A 19,899-nucleotide genomic window follows, 5' to 3' on the forward strand; every position below is an offset into this window, starting at 1 on the left:
GTCTAGATTCTTTTTTTTTTTTTTGCATGTGGATATCCAGTTGTTCCAGTACCATTTGTTGAAAAGACTATCCATTATACTGCCTTTGCTTCTTTGCCGAAGATCAGGTGACTATGTTTATATGGGCGTGTTTCTGGATTCTTTATTCTGTGTCACTGATCTATATTCATTCTTTTGTAGTATTGACTCAGTTAGCTTTATAGTAAGTCTTGAAGTCAGGTGGTGTCAGTCCTTGACTTTGTCCTTCTTAAATACTGTGTTGGCTATTCTGAGTCTTTTGCATCTCATATAAAGTGAACTTTATAGAAAATCCACAAAATTCTGTTCCACTGATCTATTTGTCTTTTTTTAAAAACCAATACAACACTGTCTTGAATACTGTAGCTTTATCACAAGTCTTGACATCCAGTAATGTCAGTTTTCCAGTTGTGTTCTTCTTCTGTATTCTGTTGCCTGTTCTTGGTCTTTTGCCCCTCCATAGAAACATCAGAATCAGTTTGTTAATTATACACAAAATAACTTGCTGGAATTTTGAATGAGACTGCATTAAATCGATAGAACAAATTGGGAAGAACTGAAACCCTGACAGTATGGATTCTTCCTATCCATGAACATGGAATATCTCTTCATTTATTTAATTATCTTTGACTTTTTTCATCACATTTTTATAGTTTTTCTCATATAGATCTCATATAGTACATGACTTGTTAGCTTTATACCTAAGTATTTCACTTTTGGGGGTGCCAGTGCAAATGGTTCTGTGTTTTTAAATTCCAAATTCCACTTATTTGTCATTGATATGTAGGAAAGTGACTGATTTTGTATGTTGACATTGTATCCTGCAACCTTGCTATACTTGCCTATTAGTTCTTAGGAGGTTTTTTTTTGTCAATTCTTTCAGATTTTTGGATTTTCTACATAGGCAATTATGTTATCTACAAACAAAAGCAATTTAACTTTTTGTTTCTAATCTATACATTTTTTATTTCTTTTTCTAATTCACTAGCCAGAACTTTCAGTATGATGTTGACAAGTGGTGTAAAGGAACATCCTTGTTTTCTTGATCTTAGTGGGAAGTTTCTAGTTTCTCACTTTCAAGTGTGGTGTTAGCCATAGATTTTTTTGTGAAATTTCTTTAACAAGTTGAGGACATTGGTCTTAATTATACTTACATATACTTAGTTTGCTGAGAATTTTGATCATGAAAGGTTACTGGTTTTTGTCAAATGCCTTTTCTGCATCTACTGATATGATCATGTGTTTAATTCTTCTTTAGTTTATTGATGTACTAGATTACATTGATATTTTTGAATGTTGAAACAGCCTTACCTACCTGGGAAAAATATCACTTTGTTGTGGTGTGTTATTCTTTTTTATACATTGTTTGATTCAGTTTGCTAATATTTTGTTGAGATTTTTTGTATCCATGTTCTTGAGAGATATTGGTCTGTTGTTTTCTTATACTATCTCTGTCTAGTTTGGTATTAGGGTAATACTGGATTTGGGGAAGTATTCCTTCTGCCATTTTCTAGAAGATATTGTAAGGAATTGGTAGAATTTCTTCTTGTAAGTTTGGTAGAATTCTCCAGAACCCATCTTAGTGTGTGCTTTCTGTTTTGGTAGGTTAATTATCAATCCAGTTTCTTTAATAGATATAGTTATGGACTGCATATTTGTTTCCCCCACCCCAAGCTCATGTGTTGATGCGCTAACTGACAGTGTGACTGTATACAGAGATGAGACCTGTAAGGAAGTAATCATTTTAAATAAGGTCATAAAAGTATGGTCCTTATCTGATAGAATTAATGTCCTTTAAAAAAAAAAAGAGCTAACAGAGGGCTTTCTCTCTCCATATACACATGGAGGAAAGGCCTTGTGAGGAAACAGTGAGAAAGGGGCTGTCTACCAGCCAAGAAAAGTGGTCTCATCAGAAACCAAAATCAGCCAAAACCTTGATCCAAACTTTTAGCCTCCAGAACTCTGAGAAAATAAATTTGCATTCATGCAACCCAGTCTACCATATTTTGTTAAGGCAGCACAAGTATAATAACACGAAGTCTATTTAGACTATGTTTCCTCTTGTGTGAATTTTGACAGATTGTGTCTTCCAATGGATTGATCCATTTCAGCTAGGTTATCAAATTTGAGGACATAGAGTTCATAATATTGCTTTATTATCTTTTTAATGTCAATGGAATTAATAGCTTTGGCCCTTCCTTCATTTCTGATATTTGTAATTTTTATCTTCTATTTCCTTAGTTATCCTGACTAGAGGTTAATCAATATTATTCATCTTTTCAAAGACCCAGATTTCAATTTCCTTAATTTTTTTTCCATGTTGATTTTTTAAAATTTCATAAATTTTTTTAATTTCATAAATTTCTTATGCTCCACAAATAAGTGAAACCATATGATAATTGACTCTCTCTGCTTGACTTATTTCACTCAGCATAATCTCTTCCAGTCCCGTCCATGTTGCTACAAAAGTTGGGTATTCATCCTTTCTGATGGAGGCATAATACTCCATAGTGTATATGGACCACATCTTCCTTATCCATTCATCCGTTGAAGGGCATCTTGGTTCTTTCCATAGTTTGGCGACCGTGGCCATTGCTGCTATAAACATTGGGGTACAGATGGCCCTTCTTTTCACGACATCTGTGTCTTTGGGGTAAATACCCAGGAGTGAAATTGCAGGGTCATAGGGAAGCTCTATTTTTAATTTCTTGAGGAATCTCCACACTGTTCTCCAAAGAGGCTGCACCAACTTTCATTCCCACCAACAGTGGAAGAGGGTTCCCCTTTCTCCACATCCTCTCCAACACATGTTGTTTCCTGTTTTGTTCATTTTGGCCATTCTAACTGGTGTAAGGTGATATCTCAATGTGGTTTTAATTTGAATCTCCCTGAGGGCTAATGATGATGAGCATTTTTTCATGTGTCTGATAGCCATTTGTATGTCTTGATTGGAGAAGTGTCTGTTCATATCTTCTGCCCATTTTTTGATGTGTTTGTCTGTTTCGTGTGGGTTGAGTTTGAGGAGTTCATTATAGATCCTGGATATCAACCTTTTGTCTGTACTGTCATTTGCAAATATCTTCTCCCATTCCGTGGGTTGCCTCTTTGTTTTTTTGACTGTTTCCTTTGCTGTGCAGAAGCTTTTGATTTTGATGAAGTCCCAGAAGTTTATTTTCGCTTTTGTTTCCTTTGCCTTTGGAGACGTATCTTGAAAGAAGTTGCTGTGGCTGATATCGAAGAGATTACTGCCTATGTTCTCCTCTAAGATTCTGATAGATTCCTGTCTCACGTTGAGGTCTTTTATCCATTTTGAGTTGATCTTTGTGTACGGTGTAAGAGAATGGTCGAGTTTCATTCTTCTACATATAGCTGTCCAGTTTTCCCAGCACCATTTATTGAAGAGACTTTTTTCCACTGTATATTTTTTCCTGTTTTGTCGAAGATTAATTGACCATAAAGTTGAGGGTCCATATCTGGGCTCTCTACTCTGTTCCACTGGTCTATGTGTCTGTTTTTATGCCAGTACCATGCTGTCTTGGTGATCACAGCTTTGTAATAAAGCTTGAAATCAGGTAACGTGATGCCGCCAGCTTTATTTTTGTTTTTCAACATTTCCTTAGCGATTCGGGGTCTCTTCTGAGTCCATACAAATTTTAGGATTATTTCCTCCAGCTCTTTGAAGAATGCCAGTGGAATTTTGATCGGAATGGCATTAAAAGTATAGATTGCTCTAGGCAGTATAGACATTTTAACAATGTTTATTCTTCCGATCCAAGAGCATGGAATGGTCTTCCATCTTTTTGTGTCTTCTTCAATTTCTTTCATGAGTGTTCTATAGTTCCTCAAGTATAGATCCTTTACCTCTTTAGTTAGGTTTATTCCCAGGTATCTTATGGTTCTTGGTGCTATAGTAAATGGAATCGATTCTCTAATTTCCCTTTCTGTATTTTCATTGTTCGTGTATAAGAAAGCCACTGATTTCTGCACATTGACTTTGTATCCTGCCACGCTGCTGAATTGCTGTATGAGTTCTAGTAGTTTGGGGGTGGAGTCTTTTGGGTTTTCCATATAAAGAATCATGTCATCTGCGAAGAGAGAGAGTTTGACTTCTTCATTGCCAATTTGGATACCTTTTATTTCTCTCTGTTGTCTGATTGCTGTTGCTAGGATTTCTAATACTATGTTGAACAAGAGTGGTGAAAGTGGGCATCCTTGTCTTGTTCCTGATCTCAATGGGAAGGCTGCAAGCTTTTTCCCATTGAGGATGATATTTGCTGTGGGTCTTTCATAGATAGATTTGATGAGGTTCAGGAATGTTCCCTCTATCCCTATACTTTGAAGCGTTTTAATCAGGAACGGATGTTGGATTTTGTCAAATGCTTTTTCTGCATCAATTGAGAGGACCATGTGGTTCTTCTCTCTTCTCATATTAATTTGTTGTATCACATTGATTGATTTGTGAATGTTGAACCATCCTTGTAGCCCAGGGATGAATCCCACCTGATCATGGTGGATAATCTTTTTAATGTGCTGTTGGATCCTGTTGGCTAGGATCTTGTTGAGAATCTTAGCATCCATATTCATCAGTGATATTGGTCTGAAATTCTCCTTTTTGGTAGGGTCCTTGCCTGGTTTGGGGATCAGGGTAATGCTGGCTTCATAGAAAGAGTCTGGAAGTTTTCCTTCTGCTTCAATTTTTTGAAACAGCTTCAGGAGAATAGGTGTTATTTCTTCTTGGAAGGTTTGGTAGAATTCCCCAGGGAATCCGTCAGGTCCTGGGCTCTTGTTTTTTGGGAGGTTTTTGATCACTGCTTCAATCTCGTTATTAGATATCGGTCTATTCAGGTTGTCGATTTCTTCCTGGTTCAATTTTGGTAGTTTATATTTTTCCAGGAATGCATCCATTTCATCTAGGTTGCTAAGCTTATTGGCATATAACTGTTCGTAATAACTTCTGATGATTGTTTCTACTTCCTTGGTGTTAGTTGTGATCTCTCCCTTTTCATTCATAATTTTATGAATTTGGGATTTCTCTCTTTTCTTTCGGATTAGTGTAGCCAGTGGCTTATCGATCTTATTGATTCTTTCAAAAAACCAGCTTCTAGTTTCATTGATACGTTCTACTGTATCTCTGCTTTCTCCCTCATTGATCTCAGCTCTAATCTTGATGATTTCCCTTCTTATGTGTGGAGTTGGTTTGATTTGTTGTTGATCCTCCAGTTCTTTAAGGTGTAGAGACAGCTGGTGTGTTCTGGATTTTTCAATTTTTTTGAGCAAGGCTTGGATGGCTATATATTTTCCCCTTAGGACCGCCTTTGCTGTATCCCATAGGTTTTGGACCGAAGTGTCTTCATTCTCATTGGTTTCCATGAATTGTTTCAGTTCTTCTTTGATCTCCTGGTTGATCCAAGCATTTTTAAGCAAGGTGGTCTTTAGCTTCCAGGTGTTTGAGTTCCTTCGGAACTTTTCCTTGTGATTGAGCTCCAGTTTCAAAGCATTGTGTTCTGAGAATATGCAGGGAATAATCTCAGTCTTTTGGTATCGGCTGAGTCCTGATTTGTGACCCAGTATGTGGTCTATTCTGGAGAAGGTTCCGTGTGCACTTGAGAAGAATGAGTATTCTGCTGTTTTAGGGTGGAATGTTCTGTATATATCTATGAGGTCCATCTGGTCCAATGTGTCATTCAATGCTCTTGTTTCTTTATTGATTTTCTGCTTCGATGATCTGTCTAATTCTGAAAGAGGCGTGTTAAGATCTCCTACGATTAGTGTATTCATATCAATATGACTCTTTATCTTGATTAACAGTTTTCTTAAGTAATTGGCTGCTCCCATCTTGGGAGCATAGATATTTACAATTGTTAGATCATCTTGGTGGATAGTCCCTTTAAGGATTATGTAGTGTCCTTCTGTATCTCTGACTACAGTCTTTAGTTTGAAGTCTAATTTATCTGATATGAGAATCGCTACCCCAGCCTTCTTTTGAGTCCCATTGGCATGAAAGATGCTTCTCCACCCCTTCACTTTCAGTCTGCGTGTATCTTTAGGTTCAAAATGGGTCTCTTGTAGACAGCATATGGATGGGTCCTGTCGTTTTATCCAATCTGCAACCCTGTGCCATTTTATGGGTGCATTTAGGCCATTCACATTGAGAGTGATTATTGATAGATACGTTTTTATTGACATCGAGTTACCTTTGAAGTCTTTCTTTCTGTAGACTGTCTCTATATTTCTGTTCAATGCTATTCTTGGGATTTTTCCTCTTTTATAGAACCCCCCTTAATATTTCCTGCAGTATCGGCTTGGTGGTTGCATAGTCTTTTAAGCCTTGCCGGTCTTGGAAACTCTTTATCTCTCCATCCATTTTGAATGTCAGTCTTGCTGGATAAAGTATTCTTGGCTGCATGTTCTTCTCATTTAGTGCCCTGAATATATGTTGCCAGCCTCTTCTGGCTTGCCAGGTCTCTGTGGACAGGTCTGACGTTATTCTGATGGGCTTCCCTCTGTAAGTAAGGAGCCTCTTTGCCCTGGCGGCTTTCAAGAGATTATACCTACAATTATAATTTCTCAATTTGACTATCAGGTGTCGTGATGTTTTTTTGGAGTGTATAATCGTGGGTGGAGACCGTTCAGCCTCTAGTACATGAACGCTGGTTTCATTCGCGAGATTCGGAAAATTTTCATGAAGGACTTGTTCCACGATATCTTCTAGACTTCTTTCTTTCTCCTCCCCTTCAGGAATTCCAATAATTCTGACATTGGAACGCTTCATGGCATCATTTATTTCCCTGATTCTGCTTTCGTGGGATCTAAGCTGTTTGTTCCAGGCTTCCTCCTGATCCTTTCTCTCTATCTGTTTGTCTTCCAGATCACTAATTCTATCTTCTGTCTCAGTTACCCTAGCTTTGAGAGAGTTTAGATTGGATTGGAACTCATTGAGAGCATTGTGGACCTCCTCCCTGATAGCTTTAAGCTCCGCCCTAACATTGTGAACATCCTGTCTGGTCGCTTTCAGTTCGGCCCTAATCAATTCTGTTTGGTCATCCATGGCTTTCTCCAACCTAGCTATTGCCTGGATAATTGTTAGCCTGAATTCTCTTTCCGACATATTGTCTATGTTGATAGCCATTAGCTCTGTTGCAGAAGGTCCATCCTCTGTATTTTTCTTCTGTTGGGCATTCCTCCTCCTAGTCATTTTGGTGGGAGAAGACTGAACAGATGTAGCTGGATGTATCAACTCTGGTGCAGTCAAGGTGCACCCTGGAACACTTCCTGATCTCCGTCTCAGAGAGAAGCCTCAGTCTGGGTGCAGAAGCTGAATAAATTCCCCCTTGGACGCTGGCAGTGCAGGTTCCAAGTTAAAGACCCTGGGGGCGCAGGATCTTTTGCTCGTCCCCAAAGCCAAGGCAGTGGCGGCTGTCTGGGAGCTCCTGACCGCCAGAGAGGTTCCAAGCAGCGATCGCACACTGAGATTTTGCCTCCGGCCTGGGCTGGGAGTGCCCGGCTTGCGCGCACCTCTTTTCAGAGGCGGCTGTGGGTCGGGCGCGCGTCTGGGGCACTGAGAACGGGGCGCTGGTCCGTAAGCCGCAGGCTGGGCTTTTGCGCGCCTCTGTCTGGGGAAGAGTTTCGCTCGCGCGGCTTAGACTTTGAAACAATGGCGCAGGTCAAAAAGCGCCCCCGGGCCTTAGAAATCCAGGAGAGCTGGAGGGACGTGCGCGCGTCTCAAGCTTTGTGGTAGGGCTAGCGCGCGTTCTGCAGACCGGCGCAGCTCCCATCCCCTCACAGGAGCCGGAACCCACGCGCTCTGGGGCGCGCTGGCGGCTTAGGGACCAGGAGCTGGTTTCTCCGCCGCACTCTCTCTGCCTCCGCGCCGGGGAGGCCGTCTGGGACCGGGGACTTAAGCCCCTGTCCCTAGCCGCCCCGATTCCCACAATTTCCCCCCGCAATCCTCTGCTCTTTTGGAGTGCTTTCAACCAGTCTCCAAGTTAATGCTGGTCCCCAGACGCAGGGCACTCTCGCTCGTATTGGGGTATTACTTTCGCACCGGTCGCCTCTGGTGGCTCCCTCCCCCTTTTGTTTATCTTCCGATATCAGTCCGCTGTTCCCATTCCGCTTTACCTGCTCACTGGCGTCTTCTGCCCCTGTAGAGATCCAGACGTGTATAATTCTGATCTCAGGCTGATTTCATGGGTGATCGGAGTTCTTTGGTAGGTAATCAGCTCACTTTGGGGTACCAGCTGAAAAGACGCCTCTTCCTAGTACCCCGCCATCTTGTCCCCCCCAATGTTGTATCTTCTTGCTGGATTGAACCCTTTATGTAGTTCCCTTCTTGGTGTTTTATTAAACTCTTTGTTTTAAAGTCTATTTTGTTTGATATGAATACAGCTACCCCAGTTTTCATTTCTATTTGCGTGGACTGTCTTTTCTGATCTCTTCATTTTCAGTCTGTGTACCATTACTTCTAAATTGAGTCTCTTGTAGGCAGTATAGAGATGGGTATATTTTTTAATCCACTCAGCCATTTTATTTGGAGAGTTTAATTTAAAGTAACTAATGATAAGCATGTACTTACTGCCATTTTAAAATTGTTTTCTGCCTGTTTTCTTAGTTCTTCTCTTTCATTTCTTCCTTTGTGATATGATGGCTTGCTTTAGATTTATGCTTAGGTTCTTTTCTCATTTTCTTTGTGGTATTTACCAGGATTTTTTTCCTTTGTAGTTACTATGAGGTTCACTTATAACATCTTGTGTTTGTAAGTTTAAGACGAGAGCAGCTTAAATTTGAACACATTCCAAACCATATTTTTACTACCCCCCCAACTTTATATTTTTGATGTCACATTTTACACATGTAGATTTTATGCATCCCTTAACTATTGTAATTTTAGTTAATTTTATTACTTTTGTCTTTTAACTTTCATGCTTGCTTTAGAAGTGATTGAATCTACTGTCTTTACTATTTACCTTCTCCAGTGAGATTTTTACTTTTGTATGTTTTTTTGTTATTAATTAGTGCCATTTCTTTTCAGCTCAAAAAAGTCTCTTTAATATTTCTTATAAGACAAGTTTAGTGACAATAAACTTCTTTAGTTTTTGTATATTTGGAAAACTTCCCCCTTTTTCCCAGCTTTATTAGGTAATTATTATGCAATTGGCTGATTATAAGAATACAGTTAGATGATTTTTAGTAAATTTATACAATTGTGCAACCATCACCAAAATCCAATTTTAGAACACTTCCATCATCGCAAAGTTTCCTTGCTTGTACCTACTTAGTCAATTCCTACTCCTACTCCCAGCCCCAGGGAACCACTGATCTGCTTTCTGTCTCCATAATTATTCCTTTTCTAGAAATTTTATAAATGAGACATTTTTAGGCCTAGAATATGGCCTATCTCTGCAAATGTTCTATATAACATTGGAAGAATCTGTATTTTGCTGTTTTTTAATAGAATGCTCTGTAAATGCCAAGTAGGTCAAGATATTCTATATACTATATCCTTACTGATTTTCTGTGAACTTGTTCAATCAACTTTTGAGAGAGGTTTGAAATCTCTTAGCTATAGAAATTGCTTCTGATAGTTCTATCAATATTTGTTTGTGTTTTGATGCTCTTTATTTGATGTGTTAACTGTTTAGGACTATTATGACCTCTTAATGAATTGACTTGATTTTTCTTTTTGAATCCCTGGTCTGTCCTTTGCTCTGAAATCTATTTTGTATGATAATTATTACATGGCTCCAGCTTTCTTTTGAGTAGTGTTAGCATGGTATATATTTTTCCATACTTTTAACCTATTTGTGTCTGTATATATAAGCTGTATTTCTGTAGACAGCAAATAGTTGGATCAGATTGTTTTATCCAATCTGATAATTGCTGAGTTTAGTGAAATTATTTAGACCATTTAGATTCAGTGACATAATAGAGTTATATTTAAATCTATGTTCTTATACCTTGCTTTCTGTTTTGCACATCTGTTTTTTGTTCTTTCTTTCTGAATTGAGTATGTATTATGATTCCACTTTATCTCCTTTGTTGAATCACTAGCTATAAGTTTTTGTTTTTTTCTTTTTGTGATTTCCTTGGGATTAAAGTATATATTTGAACCTATCACAGCCTATCTTCAGGTAAAATTATGGAGCATAATATATAATATATGTTATATATTATATGTAAAATATATAATATAATATAATATAATATAATATATATATGGCATAAGAACTTACAACAATATACTTCCACCTCTCTCCTCCCAGCCTTTGTTTTATTATTGTCATATATTTCACTTGTACATGATATTCTGTACATTTCACTGTACATGTTATTCATAGCACATTATTACTCTGCTCTAAGTAGTCAGTAATCTCTTATTTTTTAAAAAAGAATTTATTTATTTGTTTGACAGGGAGAATACAAGCAGGGGGAGTGGCAAGCAGAGGGAGAGGGAGAAGCAGGCTCCCCAGGGAGCAGGGAGCCCTGGGATCATGACCTGAGCTGAAGGCAGATGCTTAACTGTCTGATCCACCCACGTGCCTCTAAATAGTAATCTTTGAAAGAGTCTTAAATAATAGGAGAAAAGCCTTTTATGTTTACCTATAAAGTTGCCATTTTTGGTAGTCTTTATTCTTTTGTGTTGATTCAAATTCCATCTACCCGAGACTTCCTTTAACCTTTCTTATACTGTATATCTACTAGAAATGAATCCTTTCATTTTCTCCACATCTGGACAGAAATCAGTGAATTTTTCTTTTAGATTTCATACTTTTTATCTCTAGAAGTTGCATTTGGTTATTTTTTCTGTTGCCTGTTTCTCTATTCCTTAGGTTCATTTTGCTTTAACTCCTTCAGCACATTTGTAATAGCTCTTCTAACATTCCTCTTTTTGTTGTGTTACCTCTATATCTATCTATTGATTGATTTTTTTTTTCCTCTGTGTTACAGATACTATAAATTTTACATGGATAAATGCTGGGTTTGTTTGTTTATTCTTTTAAAGACTATTAGACTTTACTTCTGCACATACTTAAATTACTGGATTAGTTTGATGTTCTCAAGGCTTGTTTTAAGCTTTCTTTTGGTATTTTTAGAATAGGCTTTATTCTAAGGCTACGTTAGCTATGCTACTAAGGCATGATCCCTCTGATGTTGCCTCTGAATTCCTCCAGTGTTCAAAGAAGATTGAACTCTACTTGGCAAGAACTCCTGTCTCCAAGTTTTGAGTAAGCTCTGGTAGCTGCTCAGTGTACAGCTCCCCAGATAGTCTTTGCCTCCTCTCCCATAGTGTACCCTATTCATATATGACTTAGCATTTAGCAATAGAATCAAGATGATACCTATCCATATTTCTGGACCTCTTTTCCAAGCATCTCCATCCTCTCTGGTACTCTACCCACAAATTCTGCCACCTCAGCTTTCCTTAACTCTGCTCTCTGTTTATTCAACTGAACAATACTATCAAGTTTTGATTTTGTTTTGTAGTCTGGAAAGTGCCTCCACATGGATGGCTGAGGCAATCCTAGAGATCACTTTAATTGTCTCCCTTTTTCAGGGATCACACTGTTGCCCTGGCTATTGTATAATTTCTAAAAACAGTTGTTTCATTCACTTTATCTAGTTTTCCAATTGTTTATAGCAATAGAGTAATTCAGTTCTGATTATTTTATCAAGGCTATAGAAGCAGAAATTGATTTCATTCAATTTTAAAAATCAGCAATTTACAGCAATCTTTATTTTGGTTTTACAGGGCAAAGAAAGAGATTGAATACCAGGAACTGATGTTTCTTTTAACTGGAGGAGTAAGTCTTAAGAGTGCTGAGAAAAATCCTGATCCAACTTGGTTACAGGATAAAAGCTGGGAGGAAATTTGTCGTGCGAGTGAATTTCCCGCCTTCAAAGAACTCAGGTAATTGTTTAAACTTGATGACCACATTGAATAAGGGTAGCTAAATTTGTAAACTTATTGTTTAACAATCTCTTTTTAAATTATTTTCCAATGAAATAATTATTGGGCTTTTTTTTTCCCATTAGGAAACATTTTTGTGAACATATAACTGAGTGGCAGAAAATTTATGACAGTAAAGAACCACACAACGCTAAATTTCCAGTACCAATGAATGAAAAACTAAATGAACTACAGAAAATAATAATTCTTCGGTGCTTAAGGCCTGATAAGGTAAAAAGACAAATGTGTTCTGTTTGGAATCCAGTTAATTTGCCACTTACGAAAAAACCCTGGGAATTAAAGGCACAACATAAGGAATACAGTCAATGATATTGTGAAAGCGATGTAAAGGGACAGATGGTGGCTACGCTTGTGGTGAACACAGCATAATATATAAACTTATTAAATCTAAGTTGTACACCTGACACTAATGTAACAATATATGTCAATGTGTAAGGACCTATTTAGCCAGAGCAGCCCCATCCTGCCCCTGCCCCTCCCCCTTCAGGGAACATACTTAAAAACAAGTCCCGGAAACCAGTCCCAGGTAACAAAGCCCAAATACAAGGTTGGGTCAGGCCAGGTGGAGGTATCTAATCAGTGGGGGTGCATACTGTCTCCCTAGCTACCAAGGAGTATGGGCTCCACCCTTTGGGTGCCCTTTGGGAGCCAATTCTGACCAAGGCGATAGGCTAGTTCAAATATCTACTATAGGGTAAACTGTAATTCAATTGGTCACTTGACCTAGCAGGTCTGTGACCTAGCAGACCTAGCAGGTGACCTAGCAGGACTGTGCAGCTTTCTCTGTGTTACAATCTCATTGGTCACCTGTGCATGGCCAGGCCCAACCACATGGCCTTTGCCCTTAAAAGCTAGTCTGTAAAGAAGAGAGAGGTTGCCTCTTTGCAAAAGACGGACCTGGCCAGTCAGTTTGATTCTTGATGCTTGGCACGAAATAAAGCTTTGCTTGACCTTCGCTTTGTATCATTCTTGCTCCTTTGGCCATGGACCCAACAAACGATACTCAAAAATTTTTTTAAAGATTTACTTATTTAATAGATTAAATAGATTAAATTTAAAGATTTACTTATTTAATAGAGAGATCACAAGTAGGCAGAGAGAAAGGTAGAGAGGGGGAAACAGGCTCCCCGCTGAGCAGAGAGCCCGACAGGGGGCTCAATCCCAGGACTCTGAGATCTTCACCGGAGCCGAAGGCAGAAGTTTAACCCACTGAGCTACCCAGGTGCCCCTATACTCAAATTTTTAAAAAAATAAGTCGTTTTAGATTAAAAGTTATTGTTATTTCATTCTTTGATCCTCATTCTAGATACTTAAACAGGTTCATTGAGCTCCTTGGATTTGTAGGCATATAGTTTTCCTCAACTTGAGAAAAATGTTGCTCATGATTTCTTCAAATACTTTTTAAAAAAGATTTTATGTATTTATTTGAGTTGGGGAGGGGCAGCCAGAGAGGGAGACAATCTCAAGCAGACTCCATACTGAGCATGGAGCTCGACACAGGGCTCGATCTGATGACCTTGAGGTCATGACCTGAGCCAGAACCAAGACTCTGAGGCTTAAGTAACAGAGCCATACAGGTGCCCCTTCTTCAAATACTTTTTTCCACTTCACCCTATGATTCCAAATAAATATACATTAGACTGCATGGTATTATATCATAGATGATTGCTCTGTTAATTATTTTTTTTAATTAATTTATTTATTTGATAGAGATCACAAGTAGGTAGAAGGCAGGCAGAGAGAGAGGGGGAAGCAGGCTCCCCGCTGAGCAGAGAGCCCGATGCGGGGCCCGATCCCAGAACCCTGAGATCATGACCCGAGCTGAAGGCAGAGGCCTAAACTACCGAGCCGCCCAGGCGCCCTGCTCTGTTAATTATTTTTAAAACTTTTTCTATCACTGTGCTTCAGTTTGTATAGTTTCTATTGTTATCTTTAAGTTTTCTTATTCTTCTTTTATAGTGTCTAATCTGCTATTGTTCCTATCCAGGTAATTTTTTTGCTTCAGGGGCTCCTGTGTGGCTCCAGCAGTTAAGCATCCAACTGGGTTTTGGCTCAGGCTGTGGTCTCAGGGTTGTGGGACCAAGCCCTGCTTTGGACTCCTCATTCAGTGGGCAGTCTTCTTGAGATTCTTTCTCTACCTCTCCCTCTGCCTTTCCCCCTTGCTTACAAGCACTAAGGTGTGCTCTCTATCCTCCTCTCTCAAATAAATAAATCTTTAAAAAATTTTTTTTGTTTCACTTATCATATATTTCACTAACAGAAAGTTCATTTGGGGAATGTCTAGGTGGCTCAGTTGGTTAAGGATCTGCCTTCAGCTCAGGTCATGATCCTAAGGTCCTGGGATTGAGTCCCACATTGGGCCCCCTGCTCAGCAGGGAGTCTGCTTCTCCCTTTCCTTCTGCCTGCTGTTCCTCCTGTTTGTGCTCTCTCTCTCTCTGTCAAATAAATAAGTAAAATCTTTTTTTAAAAAAAAAAGCTCAGTTGGTTCTTTCTTATATATTATATATATTTTTCATTCTGTTCATGTTTTCTTTAAATATTTGAACACAGTTACAACAACCGTTTTTAAACTGATTGCTAATTCCATAATTTCTAGATCTGTTTCTATTTACTGATTTTACTCTTGGTTATAGATTGTATATTCTTGCTTCTTGGCCTGCCCAGTAATGTTTGATTAGATGCCAGACATTGTTGATAATTTGATTTTGTTCTTTTAAAGATTGTTGAGTTTTATTCTGCTAGTTCACTTGTCAGCAAACAACACTTATGGGCCAGATTCAGCCCATGACTTGTTTCCTCCAGCCCATAAGTTGATATTGGTGCTTGTATTTTAAAGAGTTGTTTTTAAAAAAGAAGAAAAAGAATATGCAGCAGATATTGTATGTGGTCCACAATACCAAGAGTTTTTACTATCTAGCGCTCTGTAGAAAAATGTTACCAATCCTTTTGGCTACATAGTTACATTGCTTAACTTCAGATTGTTCCTTTCAAAGATTATTTTAATATTTGTTAGCACAAATGCAGGACAGCCTTTACTCAATGGATTGTTTAGCTCCACTAATAAAGCATGACCCTTTTGGGTGCTTTACTGAATGCCCCAAGTGATCACCAAAGGCTTTCCACTGTGGCTATTGAAAACTTGAATAATTCCCAGGTTTGCATGAACTCTGGTAGCTCTGTAGATCCCCAGTTCATAGTTCCCCAGTCACTCTGCTTAGCCTATGCCTGCACACCTTTGTATTCAGCAAAGATTCAAGGGTACTGTTATGCAAATTTCTTTCTTTTTTCTCAGGTAGTTCCCTTCTACTTTGAACTCTGCAACTTCTATTGGCCTCCCACTTTGAACTCTGATTTCTGTCTTCCCAAGTTAGCAATACTAACTTGTGTGTTGCTCTGCTTTCAAAATCACTTTTCCTATTCCACAGGCTGGAATGTACCTCCCAGAAGAAAGCTAAAGGGACAATAGGTCTCATCTTGTGTGTTTCCTCTTTTCATAGAGATCAAAGTCTGGTAGCACCTGTTGTCTGAATTGCCCAGTGTTTGAAAATGGTTGTTTTTTAAATTTTGTCCATTTTTAGTTGTTTATGTGAGAGTGTAAATCTGGGCCCTGCTAGCAGAAGAGGTCATATTGGTTAGCAGTAAAAGATGGTAGAAAATCTTAACACAGGTCACAGTTTTGTTAGTATACACATGCACAAAAATTTTTCTTTTTCTTCCAAGTTTTTATTTAAATTCCAGTAAGTTAACATACAGTATAATATTAGATTCATGTGTAGAATTTAGTGAATCACACCTACATACTATACCCAGTGCTCATCACAATTGCCCTCCTTAATCCCCCTCACTTATTTAACCCATTCCACCCCTCACCTTCCCTCCAGTAACCCTTTTCTATAGTTTGTTTTCTATAGTTAAGAGTCTGTTTCCTGATCTGCCACTCCTTTTTTACCCCTATGCTCATCTGTCTTGTTTCTCAAATTCCACATATGACCAAAATCATATAGTATTTGTCTTTCTCTGACTTATTTCCCTTAGCATGGTACTCTCCAGCATCATCCATGTCATTACAGATGGCAAGATTTCATTCTTTTTATGGCCAAGTAATATTCCATTGTAGATAAATACTACATCTTCTTTATCCATTCAGTAGATGATGGACACTTGGGCTCTTTCCATAATTTGGCTGTTGTTGATAATGCTGCTCTAAACATTGGGGTGCATGTATCCCTTCAAATCACTATGTCTGGATCCTTAGGGTAAATACCTAGTAGTGCAATTGCTGGATCATAGGGTAGCTCTATTTCTAACTTCTTGAGGAAACCCCATGCTGTTTTCCAGAGTGAACTTATAAAACTGAACACCCAAAAAACAATAATAATCCAGTTTAAAAATGGACAGAAGATGGGGCGCCTGGGTGGCTCAGTGGGTTAAAGCCTCTGCCTTCGGCTCAGGTCATGATCCCAGGGTCCTGGGATCAAGCCCCGCATCTGGCTCTCTGCTCAGCAGGGAGCCTGCTTCCCTTCCTCTCTCTCTGCCTGCCTCTCTGCCTACTTGTGATCTCTATCTGTCGAATAAATAAATAAAATCTTTTTTAAAAAATTAAAAAATAAAAATAAAAATGGACAGAAGACACGAATAGGCATTTTTCTGAAGAAGACATACAGATGGACAGCAGATAGAAAAATCTTTCTATAGGTGAAATAAACAGGCTGATACTGATTTTCACACCTTCAGGGAAGGTGATTATGGTGTTACAAAAGAATAAATTTTTTTTAAGATTTTATTTATTTATTTGACAGACACAGAGAGAGAGAGAGATCATAAGTATGCAGAAAGGCAAGCAGAGAGAGAGGGAGAAGTAGGCTCCCTGCTAAGCAGAGCCCAATGCAGGCCTTGATCTCAGAACCCTGAGATCATGACCTGAGCCGAAGGCAGAGGCTTAACCCACTGAGCCACCCAGACGCCCAGAAATTTTATTTTTTGATAGCTAATGCTTATTTTTATTTTACCATATAAAATATTTAATCTTTTTACTTCCTATTAACAAGAATAATATTATTCTAGTTACTGAGCTGGTTAATTTTCAGCCAAATACACCTTTCTCTTTCATTAAATGCATATGACAAGTTAGATCCCATTTCATCTCATTAGGAGATGCATTCCAATTATATATATATATATTTTAAGATTTTATTTATTTATTTGAAAGAGAGTACAAGTAGGCAGAGAGGCAGGCAGAGAGAGAGGAAGGGAAGCAGTCTCCCCGCTGAGGGGAGAGCCCGATGTGGGACACGATCCCAGAACCCTGAGATCATGACCTGAGCCGAAGGCAGCGGCTTAACCCACTGAGCCACCCAGGCGCCCCCATATTTTTCAAATTTAATCTCAGTTAGCCAACATAAGAGTGTATCATTAGTTTTTTATGTCATGTTCAATGATTCATTCATTGTGTATAACATCCAGTGCTCATGAAATCTCAAGCCCTCCTTAATGCCCATCACCCAGTTACCCAAAAGAAAAAATTTTAAGCAGAAAACCAAAAACTATTTCCATACATGTAGTTTAAACCTTGAGAGAGTCACTTCATCTTTCTGAGCTCCATGTATAAAATGAAGGTGGTGAAAGTAATTGCAGTATTCCCTTCTTTCTTTCCTTTTTTTTTTTAACATTTTCTTTTTAGTAAAGCTTCCCAAGGAGCATCATCTAATGCTTCATTTAGCCTCTGAGTAGATTTCAAACAGAGGCTTACATAATTATTAGACTCCTGAGTATTTCTTCCTATTTTAAGTCTTAGAGACCTTTGTGCATTGTTAAAACTTACCTCATTTTTTCTACCTGACAGTTGTGTGTGTATATATATGTTTCTTTCACTAAACAGTAAATCCCTTTGTCAAAACAATGCTGTATTCATTATTTTATCACCATAGCCTCCTTTGTTCATTGTAAACTTAGCAATGATTAACTCTGCCTCTGGGAAATACTCACCAATTTGCACTTCACAGAGTGGTTCCCTGATGGCAATGGAAACGTTTCAATGCCAAGTATGGAGTTATTGCCTAGTCTGCCATGCTTGGAAGTCTGTGCTTAAACATTACAGCCCTTACCACACTGGAATGTGCAATAATTGTCTGCTTGTTTGTTAGCATCTCCTACTGTGCTCCCAGCTTCTGGAGGTCAGAACCCATGCCTTCTTTTGCTCAGTATCTCCAGGACTTAAAGCAGTGCCTGGAAGATAGTACAACATCTCAGTAAATGTCGTGAATTGAGCTGAATTGAATTGAGTTGAATTAAACTAAGTTCAACCTAAGCCTCTGCTTGTCAGGATTCTTCAGAGAAACAGAACCAATAGGATAAGATAGAGATTTACAGGAATTGGCTCATGTGATTGTGGAGGTTGGCAAGTCCAAAATCTGCAGCCTGGAGACCCAGGGAAGAGGTCATATTGCAGCTCAAGTCCAAAGGCAGGGGACTGGCAGAATTTCCTCTTGTTCAGTGGAGGTCTTTTTTTCTCTTAAGGCCTTCAACTGATTGAATGAAACCCACTTCCATTATGGAGAGTAATGCATTTAACTCAAAGTCTACTGATTTAAACGTTAATCTCATCTTTAAGATATCTTTTTAGCAACATCCAGACTAGGATTTAACAAAATATCTGGGTACTCTGTTCTAGCAAAGCTGACACCTAAAATTAACCATCACAAAGCTTATCACCAGGTCCCTTCAAGTCTCCATAATTTCTTCTCTAGAATATCTTCCATGAAGGGTCAAAATCTTATAGAAAAGACTTATAAATTTTTCTTATATTGAGTTACTGAAACAAGGTACTTTTTCTACGAAAATTCTCTTACTTGATTTCAGTTACATCATCTCAGGGAACATTGCCCTGGTCTGTGCATAGAGTAATAGGGGTAAGGTCTCTGTGTCCTCTATCTCCTCTTCCTTAAAATTTACATCAAAGATCTGTGCTAGATAGAAACTCTACATGGTGTTAATGGTTAAAAAAAAAAATTAATCATTGCTCATGTGAAGTTACTAAAGTAAGTCTGTTATATCTTTGTGAGCTCCTTTTTTGAAAACTCTTCAATGTCCTTTCACTACCTATAGCGTAAAGACAGAAATACAGCTTGGCAGTCTTGTTACCTTGGCTAATCATACCTCTTTTCACAATTCCATTCTTATCTTGAAACTTCTGTAAATTTCCATTGTTTAAAACTACAGAATTGCTTACAACCACACAAAATTTCTCCTACAGAAGACTCCCATCTTTCCTTCCTACCTATTCCATACAATGCAGACCCATCTCTGCCAGGACCACAGAAGCCTGTCTTGATCTCTCCTCCCTTCACTGAATTCCTACAGCTTCACTTTAGAAAGGTGTTTAGCATTTAGAATGTGATATCAAATACCTCTTTGTACTTACTTTCTGCTGCTAATGTTGATGGGGATCATTCTTTTGCTTCAAATTCATTTTAGGGGCACCTGGGTGGCTCAGTGGGTTAAAGCCTCTGCCTTTGGCTCAGGTCATGATCCCAGGGTCCTGGGATTGAGCCCCGCATCGGGCTCTCTGCTCAGCAGTGAGCCTGCTTACCCCTTCTCTCTGCCTGCCTCTCTGCCTACTTGTGATCTCTGTCTGTCAAATAAATAAATAAAATCTTTTTTATAAAAAATTCATTTTAATGTAATTTATAAATAAGTAACACATTCCTGTGGTTCAGAACTGTTTTGAATATGTGAATACAGAGGAAAGTGGACCTCTGATCTGCATCTCCCAGGCTCTCAGTATCCTTTCCCTCAGGCAACTCATGTTATCTGCTTCCTTTTATGCACTTAGAAATATGCATTCGCATAAATTCTTTTTTCCATTTATTTTTATTTTTTTTTAAAGATTTTATTTATTTGACATAGAGAGATCACAA

General features: G+C 38.5%; 1 protein-coding gene across 1 annotated transcript in view; it reads left to right on the top strand.

The window, feature by feature from the left end:
• Positions 1 to 19,899, top strand: part of DNAH12 (dynein axonemal heavy chain 12) — a 243,907-nt gene that overhangs the window by 202,826 nt on the left and 21,182 nt on the right. The window contains exons 62-63 of the mRNA XM_044253319.1: positions 11,765 to 11,923; positions 12,049 to 12,193. Of these exons, the coding sequence (XP_044109254.1) occupies positions 11,765 to 11,923; positions 12,049 to 12,193 (304 nt within the window). The remainder of the gene's footprint in view (positions 1 to 11,764; positions 11,924 to 12,048; positions 12,194 to 19,899) is intronic.

The sequence above is a fragment of the Neovison vison genome, chromosome 6 (genome assembly GCF_020171115.1).
Source record: "Neovison vison isolate M4711 chromosome 6, ASM_NN_V1, whole genome shotgun sequence".
Taxonomy (NCBI): domain Eukaryota; kingdom Metazoa; phylum Chordata; class Mammalia; order Carnivora; family Mustelidae; genus Neogale; species Neogale vison.